Source organism: Gavialis gangeticus, unplaced genomic scaffold (assembly GCF_001723915.1).
Source record: "Gavialis gangeticus isolate Ggan-Ray unplaced genomic scaffold, GavGan_comp1, whole genome shotgun sequence".
Taxonomy (NCBI): Eukaryota; Metazoa; Chordata; order Crocodylia; family Gavialidae; genus Gavialis; species Gavialis gangeticus.
The window spans coordinates 68,024,824-68,038,771 of NW_017729030.1; the positions used below are offsets into that span (position 1 = coordinate 68,024,824).

At 46.2% G+C, this 13,948-nt stretch overlaps 1 protein-coding gene across 1 annotated transcript in view; it reads right to left on the reverse strand.

Annotated features, from left to right (window-relative positions):
- PPEF2 (protein phosphatase with EF-hand domain 2) overlaps positions 1 to 13,948 on the reverse strand; it is a 79,117-nt gene that overhangs the window by 23,423 nt on the left and 41,746 nt on the right. The window contains exons 6-14 of the mRNA XM_019522321.1: positions 11,603 to 11,778; positions 8,934 to 9,048; positions 8,297 to 8,343; positions 7,436 to 7,602; positions 7,309 to 7,345; positions 7,072 to 7,221; positions 4,649 to 4,969; positions 1,415 to 1,600; positions 377 to 519 (exon numbers count right to left, since the gene is read on the reverse strand). Coding sequence (XP_019377866.1) covers positions 377 to 519; positions 1,415 to 1,600; positions 4,649 to 4,969; positions 7,072 to 7,221; positions 7,309 to 7,345; positions 7,436 to 7,602; positions 8,297 to 8,343; positions 8,934 to 9,048; positions 11,603 to 11,778 — 1,342 coding nt within the window. The remainder of the gene's footprint in view (positions 1 to 376; positions 520 to 1,414; positions 1,601 to 4,648; positions 4,970 to 7,071; positions 7,222 to 7,308; positions 7,346 to 7,435; positions 7,603 to 8,296; positions 8,344 to 8,933; positions 9,049 to 11,602; positions 11,779 to 13,948) is intronic.

The following is a 13,948-nucleotide window of genomic DNA, read 5'->3' on the forward strand; positions in this document are numbered from 1 at the left end:
TTGAGCCCTGGAGCCCAGTGCCAGCCCTGCACACCAGGAGCAGGCACCTGATTTAGCACCCAGAGTCTGGGGCCCTCCACAGGTCTGCAAATTTGGCCTTGGGGGAGCAGTGCCACTATTTCCCACCAGCAAATTTCCAGATCCTTGGGAAGGCTTGCATGTCAGATTACACAGCACCAGGGGCCAAATCTGGACCATGGGCTGGGGATTGAGCACCCGTGATCTACACCATATCTTTAATGAAAGGTAACCAGTCTTGACTTAATGAAGATGTGAAGTACAGCCTTCAAGCCAGACTATCTAGGAGTTTTCATATCTGACGTTTTGGGTAGGACTCCTCTCTAATCTACAATAGAAAAGTACCAGCAAAACTTGCCTTTGTCTCATGCTTAGTGTATGGGCTGTCTTGCTAGCTTGATACTGCACAAAATGAGGGACCAGGTCTGGCCCCAGTTTGACATAGGCGCCTCGGTTACTGCCAATCTCGTAATAGTTTGAAGCTGAAAATATGGTCAGTACCTAAACCAAAAAAAACAAACAAAAAACCTCATGAAACAGAAATCAGGCATTTATAGTCTGTCCATAAGATACATATACATAAGACACATAAACCAATCAGAGCTGGATTCAAGGGGCAGTGAATCTAGTGCAACGTATTTTGGGAAAAAGGACACTCTAGTGGTATCTTTGAAAAGGAAAAAACTCAGTGAATCAGATGCCATTTCTCATCTTTGCCATCTTACTGTTCTCACGTGGCAAAATACTATCGACAGAAATCGAAGTGTAAGCTCAGAATAATCCTTCTGAAGTCACTAAAGTCACTCTGACTCAAACTTGTGTATCTGACGACACAGCTGAGTCCCACATTTAGTTGTTAGCAACCCCAATACTATCACTTTAGTTTAGAACAGAACATCTGTTCTATGATGGGAGTTAGTGTGTAACTGTAATGAGATACACATGGGTTTACTAAGTACTGTGCTTTTCAATGCATAGAAGTGAACCAGATCTTCATGCAGGCCTGGTGTCCTGATGCAGAACAATGTGTAGTTGAATTAACCTGAGATTCCCAGAGCAAAAGCTTGGTTTAGGTGGAAAGCACATATCAGTAACCTCAAGGTAGACTCTCTCCAGAGCTCTGTATGGGTGAGAAGGTCCTTCAGAACAGGAACATTTCAAAAAGGCAACAGCTGTTACCCTCTAATTGTAGTTTGAAGAGGTCAAGGATGATTCAAATGTAGCAAAACTCCTCCAACTTTAACCTTGAATGAAGCAATGCTGGAACAGTTTTGCTACATTTGAAGGCTCATTCACATACTCAAGACTCTTCCAATGAAACCCAAACATGGTAGTGTGGGAAAACACCCAGCCCCCCTTCACCTCTGCCCCTTTTGCTCGTTGCGTTATCAGTTACCTTTCGACTGTGGCAGAACTCATAGCCTTCTGGCTTGCACTCGTGGGAGCGGATCAGGAACTGCAGGTTGTACTTTTGCAGAAGCTTCTCTGTCACATCAGGCCCAAAGTAGCAGCCACCTCCGCGGACTGTATTTACTATGCAACCCTCCTGAGGCATGGGGTCACTCCACAATACATCTATAATCTGAAAAGATTGGAAAGATTTCCTAGTAGAATGCATGCAGCAATGCTGCACGGTACCTATCATTGCAGCAGCAGCAGTTACCAAGAGTTAGTATCCTGCACCATCTGAGATTCAGATATTGCTGATGGTGAGTAGAGGGGAATATTATTATTTCCAATACCATGGTATAGCAACAAACAAGCACTCTAAATGATGTATAAGTGCGGGTGCATTATAATTCACATGGGCAGATTCAGAGGGGACGTGGTAGCACAATTGCATCCCCCTTTGGCTCTGCTACGCCTAAGCTCCTGGCTGGAGCCTCTGCTTTCATGGAGCTCCAGGGGTGAGCACGGCTGCCAGTACTCCTGCCCTCCTTTCCCCTACTGCTAAACTTAGTGAGGGAAGGATAAGAAGCAGCAGTGTTTATCCCCTTGGCTCCAGAGCCAAGTGCAAGCAGGGGCTCTGGTCAGACCCCACTTTGATCAGATGGTGAGCTCAGCATTCACTGGTCAAAGGAGCTTTGGCAGGAGCCTGCACTGCTGGGGCAGTGAGCTCAGAGCTCACTGAGCATGCGTGACAGCCAAAGTTGGGTGGTGGGAAGCACCCTCTCCTTTGCCCCATTTCTGGATCTGCTTCTGGCTGCATGCACTTGCACAGACAGGACTATCTCTGGACTGGGCCTTTGCTGAGAGAAGAATATTGTTGGTCTGTGGTGCTAGAAATATAGCAGGGGAAAAAAATCCAGGTTGTAATAAGAGTCTTCTTCCCATTGCTCTCTCTCAGCTCAGCCCTATTTGGACTATCCTGTCCCAGGCCAGCAGGAGACTCATGACCTAGAACAAGACCTCTTGAGAAATACTGGTGCCCTGACTGGGCTTAGCATTAAACTGTCTGGAGCGTTGAGCACCATGCGGTAACAGGAAAGCTGAGTTGGTCATTCATTTGGATTAGAGCTGAAAGTTTCATCTCTTTGACCTTGACCCCTACAGCTTTATACTGATAAAGCATGCAACATTCTGGGACATTTGGATGAAAGTTCCTATTATGAGGCGATTAGCAGGCTGCATTTGTAGGTCATGGGAGAGGCTTGCAAGTAAACCAGCTGGAGTGTTTTAAAAGGAGGGAAGAGATTTCCAGAACTGTGATTTCCCCCACTAGTTCTATTTAGTGCAGTCTTCTGTCAAGATACAAACAACATTCAGGCATGATGCCAGACAGACATCTTAGATTATTACAGTAAAGACACTGTAAGTGGTCAGGTCACAATGACTTAAAATGTTAAAGGTATGGATTTTTGGACCAGCTGTACAGTTTGGAAAGCTACAGACAAGTTTCAGGTACCAAATGTCCTTCCTCCACTTGAAATTTTAGATCTTTTTTCTCCCACACCTCTGGGAAAGCAACTAAGTTATTGGCACAGATATTGGCAAAGGAATATTAATGCTCCTTTTTTGGTTCTGACAAGCAGAGATTCAGATTGTAGCTGTTCTGACAGATCTCAGGGAGAAACACTGATACCACCTCTCCCCCTCACATGCTCCCTTATTTCAAAATAGTGATGCACGCATACATCTCAGCCTGTGGTGTCCACAGGGACCATGGGCTTAATTTCCCACAGCCCCAGCCTTTTAGTATGGAGCAAGGCGGGTGTCAAAATTGTTGGAATGTTTCAATGACAAAATAATCAAAACAGAAGGATGGCATATCAATTGCTTTGATTTCCCCTCTTTCCCCTTCACTCTCCCCCAAATAAAGTTCAATCCAAATTCAGCGTGTCCCAATGGAAAGCGCTAATTCTGACAAGACAAAACAGCATTTCCTGATAGAAAAATGTTCTGTTAGCAAATTTTTATTCTGTTGATACCTGCCCTGGCTTGATCATCTTTTTCAACAAGTGCTACGAATAGGGACCTACAGAATCCACAGCAGAAGTTGAGTGCACAGCGCCTCCTTTAATCTTGCACAGTCCCCCATGCCCACCTTGCCCCTTGCCTCCCCCCACAGCTGCTGATTAGAGGAGGACACCACCGTTCCCTCCTGATCAGCAGTGAAGCTAAAATCATGGTTTTAAACATGGCACGCAGGTGCTGTTCTTGCCTTCCCGCTGGTCAGCAGCAAACAGCAGGGGTGTCTGGGGCCCCTCAACCAATCAGTGCCAGAAAGCAAAAACAGCATCGTATTTAAAACCGCAGTTTTTGCCTCCCTGCTAATCAGGAGCGAGCTGCAAGCGGGGCCCCTCCACCAATTACTGCAGGGAGAGGGGCAGAAACCTGTAAGATTAAAGGAGCCACCGTGCACCCCACTTCCACCATGAATTCAGTAGGTCCCAAGCTATGACTAAGTATCTGTTCTTTTGTGTCCTCCATTATCTCCAAGTATTCACTGTATTTAACACATATTCCATGGAACCTATCACCAGAGATCCTAGTTTTCTGTCTGCTGCAGAAAACCATGGAAAAACGTGGAATCCACATTTTTCCACAACCTACAGAAAGCGTGGTGGTGTCCTGTGGCAAGTGACACTATTTCTGGTCTTTCTTATTTTTGCCTCAGTTTTTGCCCCTCAGCCAATCAGAGGAGGTGGTGGTGATGCCACTGATTGGCTGAGAGGCAAAAACCGTGGCAAAAATAAAAGCAGAAATGACTCCACTCACTGCAGGATGCTGCTGCATTTTTAGTAGGTCTCCGAAAAACGTGGACTTTTGTGGTTTTTTTCAAACAGAGTTTTTTTTTGTTTTTTTCTCATGGAAAACTAGGATCTCTTCCCATCATCATGGTCACCATCTTTTGTCCAGCCACAATGACATCTTTTGGCCAACCAGGAAGCAAGAAATTATAATCTGATGGTGTGCTACCCAGATACAACTGACAGCACAGGACAAGAGGTAGGAAGCAGTAGGTTCACAATTTGCTCCTTTGAAGTGGAGCTTGCAGGACAAGGACAACCCCTCCTTAGGAAGGACCATGGATAACAGCCCATTTTCAGCCGCTGCTCCTCACAAGAACAAGGGATGAAACTGCGTTAGGAGAGGATCTACAGTGCTTTAGCAGTCTCAAACATCTCACCTGCTTCCACTCTTCCTGGACTGTCTGCCATGATTCAGATAATTCAGATTCTGTCTTGGACATGGCAACGGAGGTGGCACAGGTGATATCATCATCCTCAGAATCTGACTCAATCTCCAACAGCTTGCGGCATTTCTCCAGCTGCTCTTGAACTGTCTTTCGGACCCATTTAGAGAACTCCATCCTGTCAGTCATGCTGGGAGCCATGGCTGAGGAAGAGCTTAGGCTGGTCAGTGAAGAATTAATGCTGTCTCCATTTATGTCTCTCCAGTCCATTAATCTAGTCTTTTTCTTCTTTTTCCCCCTTAACACAGAAACAAACTGAAAGAAGAGAGATGGGTGAATTCACAAGGTGGTGAGCTGGGAGCTTCTTTCCTGCTTTGTACCACCAAGCTGTCATGTTAACCCCAGCACTAACTCTCTTTGTGGGGTCATTCAAGTAACTCAACCCTTCTCACCTGGATTTCTTCTCTGTTAAAAGTGGTTTAATTATCCTAACTTATTAGTGTACTCCTAGCAAGTGTGGGGTCCTGTGTATAGAGGATAATGCAGAATAGGAAGGACAGAGCTGTGGACTAAGACCTGGGAGACTTGGGTTTTATTCCCCGTTCTACTAATGACTGCTCGCTGGCCTTGGGCAAGTCAATTCACCTCTCTGAGCCCCAGTTCTCTCACTGGAAGATGACAAAGGTACATCCCTCCTGAAAAGAGAGATGATATGGAGGTAAAATCCTGAACTGACTAGGAGGTGCTCACATACTGAATTCATTTATGAACACTTAGAAACAGACTTGGCTGCAAGGGCCACCAGCTGGAGGGAACTGATATTGTGGGATCAAGGGATGAAGGTGTAGTAGGTAATGGAAGGGAGCCAGAGCATACATAATCTCAAAAGAGATTTAATTCCCCAAAGAGGCAGGGTTTGGGGCAAATGGGCAAGAGACTATGTGAATGCTATCCAGGCAGTGACACTCTGAAGGAAAGGGATCTTCCCAACACCTCTGTGTAGGAGGGGAGTAGGAATGAGTAAGTGGCTTGCCCACAATCACCCTGGACATCTCAGGCAGAACTCAGAAAAGAACCTAAATCCCCTGAGTCACATGCCAGTGCTTGAAAAGCAGGCACAAACCAGAGTCCAGATACTGGTGCTACTGGGAGAAACAATCTATGACCAAGGGAACAGAGTCTTCCTAGCATGGATTATATGTCCCCTCTGCATCACAGAGCCTATATCAGCAAATCTATTTAAGTGTGCCATGATCTCCGTCCTTGGACCTGTACTCTTTAACGTCTTTATTAATGATGTGGACACTGGTGTCAGAAGTGGACTGGCCAAGTTTGCTGACAACACCAAACTTTAGGGTAGAGTGTCCACACCTGAGGATAAGGTGGTGATCCAGGCTGACCTGGATAGGCTTAAAAAGTGAGCGGATAAAAACCTGATGACATTCAATATGGAAAAATGTAAGGTACTCCACCTGAGGAAAAGAAACCTGCAGCATGCTTATAGGCTTAGCAGTGCTACGCTCACTAGCACCACGGCTGAAAGGGACTTGGGGGTCATGACTGACCACAAGATGAACATAAGCCACCAATTGATGTTGCGGTTGGTAAAGTGAACAAAACTTTGGCTTGCATCAATAGATGCTTCTCAAGCAAATCTCAGGATGTCATCCTCCCGCTGTACTTGGCATTGGTGAGGCTGCAACTGGAGTACTGCATCCAATTCTGGGCTCCATGATTCAAGAAGGATGTCGAGAAACTTCAGAGAGTCTAGAGGAGAGCCATGCACATGATCAGAGGGCAAGAGAGGCTGAGAGACATGGGACTCTTCAGCCTAGAAAAGCTCAGGATCAGGAGTGACCTGGTGGCAGCCTATAAGTATATCAGGGGTGTGCATCAGGATCTGGGGGAATGCCTGTTCACCACAGTGCCCCAAGGGATGACAAGGTCCAGCGGTCACAAAGTCCTCCAAGACCGTTTCAGGATGGACATAAGGAAGAACTTCTTTACTGTCTGAGCCCCGAAGGCCTGGAACAGACTTCCTCCAGAGGTGGTGAAAGCACCTGCTCTGGATGCTTTTAAGAAAAGTTTGGATGCTTATTTTGCTGGGATTCTTTGACCCCAGCTGACTTCCTGCCCCTAGGGCAGAGGGCTGGACTTGATCTTCTGAGGTCCCTTTCAGCCGTAATGTCTATGAAATCTGTTAAATCTATCGCTGCTTAAGAGAGACACCATGAGCCTTACATTTTAAAGGAACTTGGATGCTATTCTATCCTCCTCCTCCTTATCTCAGGTGTACACACACAGTTGAGTCCAGCCTATCTGAAGCCATTCTCTATGTTTTTATCCTCCAGCCAGGAGACCGCAATGAATGATTGGCAGTACCTTTATATTTTAGTGGGTCTACAAAGTAAACATACCTTGTGCCTTTCAATATTTTCAAGTAGGTCCAGGTCAGTTGTGTCAGACACCCCACCATGCAGGATGAGGACTTTATGATCAATTAAGGTAGCCAGTGGAAGCCAACAAAAGACATTCTGTATCATCTTCAGGATTTTCTTTCCATGCCCCTGGAGAGATGGGGGTCAAAAGAAGAAAGTGAAGTGCCAGCACTCCACAGCATGTTAGGCAGGAGATGATCTGTGAAGCCAGCTTACCTTATATTTTTGCATGACTTCCTTGGTAAAACCATAGCTAAAAGCAAACACAAAAGATGGTTTTAAAGAGTGCCTGTTAGGTGCAACAACCTTGCATTTCAATTACTCATGCATTTTGAGCCCATACCGTAAGTTGACCATGTGATCTTCATGGTTTCCTCGATTTAGATGAACTTCCTTTGGGTAAACCAAAAGGAAGGCAAAGAGAATGATCAGGATCTCAATGGAGTTTTTGCCTCTGTCCACAAAATCCCCATTGAACACGTAGGACTTCTCTGGAGAAGGAAGGCCGTTCTACAAAACAAGAAATAGAGTCAACTTCTACAGGAAGAAAGGACCATATTTCCCCTATAACTTTTACATCTATCTAGGTTCCAGCCATCCTGATTTATAGCTTTTTATAAAATACATCATGGATTAGAAACTTGACTGCTATCCTGGCAGAGTGCTCCACAGATGGTGAAATCCTATCCCCACTGACTTCAATAAGACTAAGATTTCACCCAGAATAAAACAGTTCCCAGAAGGATAAGACAAGAATAACCTACCTAATCACACTGTGGGCCAAACTCTGCGGTGGTGCAAATTACTTCAGTTCCATTGGTTTCTACACCAATTTAAATCACCTAAGGGCTTTAGATCTTGCACAATATTTATTCTTTTAATCTCCTCTCATTTGACAAACACGGCTATGTCAGCTCAGTAAGTGAAAAATCAATGTCCAGCAAAGCTGGTTTCATATTTATTCCTTATAACAAAATGTTCAAGTGGCACTCTGGAAGGATGGACTCTGATAACAGTAGCATCTAACATCAGATTTTCCAAAAACAAGGGTATAATCTGCCATTTATTGCTAACCAAGCTCAAGTGGAGAATTACACTTTTAAGGCCTGGCCCTGCAAAATACTTTGTTACATCCAAAATAACTGCTCAGATGTATAAATAGGGATGGACTGGGCCAGGGTAAGTTAGCATAGAGCATACATACCTTATAAAATATCAGAAATAAATCATCCAGCTGTCCATGTAAGTCTCCTAACAGGCGAGAAGAGGCATATAAGCCAAATGTGCATTTCCCCTTACTAACATTTAATACAAAGCAGTGCCTTTCATGTCATTTTTTTCAAACATGAATAACCATTTAACATCCCCTTCTGTAAAATGGCTCCTCTTTAAATCAGTAGTTCCATTTACCCCAATATGTAAGCTGTTGGCATCAGAAGTGTTTCTAGCTTATAACACCAGGGACTGAACTGACATTATATAGCTGTAGAACAGGGAGAATACAGATACTAACCCCTCCTGCTTTTTGGGGCAAAATCAAGCTTGGAACAGGATGGAGAATGAGACTTTCCATCGTTTGAGTTTGATTTGGCAGTAACTTGAATATAGCAGGTAAACTCTGATGACCACCACAACATTTCCCTTTAGAGATGGACACAGCAGTACCACAATACATGGGCCCAAGCTAGATCAGCCTTTGGTACAGTGACATAGTGCCATTTATTTCAGAGGGCTAACAAGTGTATCACAGAGGAGGGGAGAAATTTACCTACAATAAAAAAAGCACCCAAGCTAGCTGAAACTTATAACTGCTTGAGGAGTCTTTTTCTACCCATACTCACCGCATACAGTGACCTCCTCGCTATAGCAAGTGGAGACGTGATTGATGTTTGGCAGCTGTTTGAGGTGCTTTCTGGTTTCATGTAGGAGCTTTAAGACATAGTGAGCGTGCAGCTGCTACTAGGAGAAATGAAGGGAATTAGAGTGGGAAGTCAGAGCATGGTGCAAACTCTGAACAGCCATTCAGCTGTCTCTAGGAAGACCTTGCACTCACAAAATAACCAAAACAGAAGGTTGATTCATCAATTATTTTGATTCCTGCCCCCCCCCAAAACAAAAAATTAGTCCAAACTCAATGTGTTCCCTTGAAAAACTCTAATTTTAACAAAGCAGCATTTCCTGATTGAAAAACGTTCTGTTAGCGGATTTTTTGCCAACTTCACGTATTAATCAGCTGTTGGTATCTGTCCTAGTTTTATCATCTTTTTCAACAAGAGCTACAAACAAGTACTGGTATCTGTTTCTTTGCAGTCTCCTGTCATCAGTCATATTTAACACACATTCCATGGAACCCGCCACCGTCTTCCAGACAAACAGGATGGATTTCTCTGTGCAGATATTCTTGAAAAAGAAGACTTTACTAGTGACACAAGGCTTCTAAGCCATAGGCACATGTACATGGTGTAACAGGGTGGTACCAGAGCACCCCCCAAAAAAAATTCTTCATGCTGCCCTATTGTAGGGGCAGTCCACCCCACACTCGCCCACCATGTCTTGCTGTTAATAAGAATATGTAGACTGCAGGAGGCTGCCCTGATCTTACTGTACTGACCACCCACCTTGTGGTCATGGTCTTCAGGGCCAATTACACAGCCACGTACCTTCCCTACACCATGTCCCAAGCCTCGCAGATGGCATCCTACTCTTCATGTCTAGCTCTGGCCCCTCACTGGCCCACGCTCTACTCTCCAGCCCCTCACTGGGATGCTGTCTAACTCAGGACCTTCACTGGGCTGTCCCTGGCCCCTCCCTGGGCTGCACTCCAGCTCAAGCCTCTCAGTCTTTTCTCCCTGAGTCTTCTGGACCCTGTGTGGTCCAGATGGTCTTCCTTATCCAGTGCTTTTCTGTTGGGGTATGCTCCTCCACAGGGTAACCCACAAGGCAGTGGGGGCTGAGGCTTTCCAGCACCCCATCTTTGCCTCTTCCTGGAGGGCTGCAGACATGGCATTTCATGGAGGCTGCCCCTCCATAAGCAGCTCCACCACACAAACCACCTCCAGTAGGGTGCAGATTTAGGTCTTACCCAGTTTTAGGTCTTACGCAGGACCAATATCAGGCCTACCTGATCTCCCCATCCTCTTCCCCTAGAGGTTGTGCACCTCCTTGGGGCTGGTGGGTCCTCTCACTCTACCTCCATCTCACATCTCCACCTCTATCCCTAATTCACACTCATCTCTGAGCCCTCTTCCTCAGACGGCTGAATCAGCCATCGTCATCTAAGCTATACTTGCTCTGACCACCAGTTCTCAGCTGTGGTCCCTCTCCACAGAGACCACCGGCCTCCTCAAGGCCCTGGCCCTGCTAACAGGCTAGTTGAGTGGCCAGACCCTTCACAGCTCTGGCCCCAGTGTGCACCCTTTGGCCCCTCCTATGCCTTCGCCCCAGCATGGGCCAGTCGAGGTCCTCGGAGTCAATGTACTGGCTGTCAGCCTCCTCCTTTCCATGGGTCCACCCTCTTGGGCCCCTTCATGCAAGTCTCTTCTTTTCTCTACAAGGTTCAAAGCCCTGCTAAGATCATGCCACTCAGCCCCTGTCTTCTTTATGTTTCTCAAGGCCCCTCCCAGGACCTCCTCCTGTGGTTGGCCCTATTCTCTGGGTTCACCCAAGCTTTGAACTGGATCTCAGTTGTTCAGGCCCTCCCTCCAGGCCCACTTGGTCACTTTGTAGACCTGATGACCCTCAGCCCTTCTCCTTGTGCTGGCCTGGCTTCTTTAGGCCTCTGTGTACTCAGCCCTCTTTCTCCCAGGCGGTCCAGCCTCTCTGGCTCTCTATGCAGACAGCCCCCTTTTCCTCAGGGCTCCTATGATCTCTCACCCAATACCACCACCACTCAGCCCACTCCAGGGCTGTGGACCCTACCTGGGTCCTCAGGAACCTCCTCCTCCCCATAGTCCCTACTTTAAACCCCTGCCTGTTTCAGATGGCCTTCAGAAGCTGCAGTCTTCTGGATGGGTGGTGTTTCTCCTCCAGCTCCCCAGATGTTACTACCCTCTTGCTTTCAGGGTCTGGGTTTATGCCCTGTCTCAGCCCAGCCCTCCACCAGTCAGGCACTCTCCCTGCAGTCATTTGGCCCTCCTGATCAGCCTCACCTGCCAGCCCCTTGGTCTGCTGACTCCCTGCTTAGGCCCAACCCCAGCTGCTCTGCAGTTTGCCTGACTCCTGAAAGCGGCAGGCATGCCAAGTGGTCTGCCACACATGGGCCCAAATTCTCTGCGTGTGCAGCAACATTACGTTTCCATGAACCATGCCTGTATTTACAGTAGCCAAGAATTTGGTCAATAGCCTTCACAATAATCAAGGGTGGAAGCTGTGGACTGATGGAACAAAATGGCCAATGACCTGAAAAAATATCCCCATGACAAGCTCCTGACCATGTGTTTAGAACAGGCGCGGTAGATCTCCTCTGGGAATCTTCCTGCCAAAGATGGATGGTTTGTTTTGGCCTACTTACTTGTTTCTGTTTGAATGCTTCCAGTAAGGCAGCAGCATGATCAGGTAGGAGTGGGAAGGAAAGATGGGGTCCAGTGTAGGAATCCGGCACTTCAACAGAGTCATAGTCGCAGAACTTTTCCAGCTCTGACTCTCTGTAATTTTCTTCCTCTGTGAACATGCGGCTAATGAAGTCCCCTAGGTGGAGTAAACCCAGAGAATGTTAATCAGGACATTTCAGTAACTTCCTAAAGATCACTTGGCCTTGGGAGAGGGATGCTGATTAAGAAAGACCTTTTGTGAAAGTGCCAGTGGAGTGGTTGATGCCTTGATTCTGCATTAGGCAGTAGAAGGCCTGGGAAATGATGAGGTGTGGGCAGGGCTCAGTACTCGCTGTGGCAAACAGAATTGCAAGGCCAAGTATTCCCTACAGATTTTGGTGAAGCCACATGGCAATTTTTGTATTCTTGAAAAATCTGAGATTTCTTCCTGAATTGCATACAATAATGAATCATGCAACAATAATACAGCACTTCTCTTCTGGAACAGAATGGTGGGAGATATTTTCTCTGGCATCTCTAACCCAATAAATGGTGGATGCCAGGGAGAGTAATGAATAGGGGACAGATCACTCTAGAGATACCCAGTTTTATGCTCTCCCTATATAGCAAGGGTGGGCCAAAAATGGCTGTGGGCCAGATCTGACCTGGCAAGGGATTCTATCTGGTGCACAGCAGGTCCCTTGGCCCTGCCTGGCAGTAAGTGTAAGCACTGCAAGTGTGGGGCTGGGGCCCAGGGCCTGGGACAGAGCCACAATCTTCTTGTACATCCCTGCCTGCAGAATCGGTGCCCATTGCAGGGACATGTAGGGAGTGGATCATGACCATTTTGTTCAGGCCCCAGCCCCACACTGTCACTGCTCTGCAATCCTGGCTCTGGCCTCTGCCCTCACCCCAACCCCGGCCACCCACTCTGTCTGGCACCCCTGGCAGTGGGTGCAGGGCAGACAGGCCTGGGCCAGATAGGATCAATTGTACCCCCTCCCCCTGCTGTGCCAGTACCCCCTGCTCTCCTGGACCCACAACAGCTCACCAAAACTCCTTAAGTGGTCCTCCACCACAAATAATTGCCCGCCCCTTCTATATAGCATCCACTTCTGACACTGTTGGAGACAGGATATTGGGATAGATGGTCTGACTCAGTATGGCACTTTTTATATTTATGTATTATTCTCAAGCAATATTAAATTTCTTTTACATTGTGCCTCACTTTTCATTGTGGGACAGATTTTGCATTGAAAATTACATGATAACTCTTTGCATTACCATTTTACCTGGAACCCCTACTCAGGGAAGAGGATAACATTGTGCTGGGCATAGTATAAACATGGAACAAATGTGGAATTTGTTGTGGGAAGGGGAAGGCAGGAAGACAGATTTGGATAGATGTGTGAGCAAGGGAGGCAACCTGACAGGGAATAAGAAGCACTTTAGTGGGATGTATTGGCTTAGTTGATCAACAGTGAAATAGCTAATGTAGATATAGATAATATTAGAATTCAGGGTTAATTTGGGGTTAATAATCAGGATAATTTGGCGAGTTCACAGCTCTCAGCACTATTGCTTCAAGCTATCTGTAGATTCAGCAAAACAGCTCAATTCACGTTTTGAAGATTTTCTTCACACTTTTAAAGGAAGCACAGTTCTAGAACACAGTCCTCTAACAATGAATTTTGCAGTTGCAGAATCATGGAATAGTTATTACTGTGGCTAGCCCTGAAAACAATAAACCATTTTCTAATAAAAGCATTATGGGCAGGCATTTTTCTTCACTCTTCCCTCTCCTAAAGGAATTGCAGCTGCTTCACTTACCCCTTTGAGTCCTAAGGCTGCAGCAGTTTGACTCCCTACCCCAAACTGCAAAGGCCTTCTATAGTAGGCATGGCCTTCTGGATAACATCTGGGTAGGTTGTCCTTGGGATTCTTTTAAGGCAGGGGCAGGCAATTATTTTGGGTGGGGGGCCGCTTACCGAGTTTTGGCAAGCTGTCGAGGGCCTCATGGGTAGCTCCACCCCTTGACAGGTGCCCTGCCCCCCGGTCACCATTTTAATTCTTTTCAGCAAGGAGTTTTGCCATCTCCGAACCAGAAAAATACCAAATTATTTTCTAAAAAGTGAACATCTAAAACATTAATTAATATGATTTAAAAATATATGTTTGTCCTGGCTTACATGTGTTTCTGTAGTGTACACAGGGGTGATTGTATATAATAGCTTAAAATGAAGTAATACTCTTGTATGGTGTGGGGGGGTGGTATAAATTTGTGGGGGTCTGTGGATATGAGGGGGATGGGGGAGGGTGTGAATGTG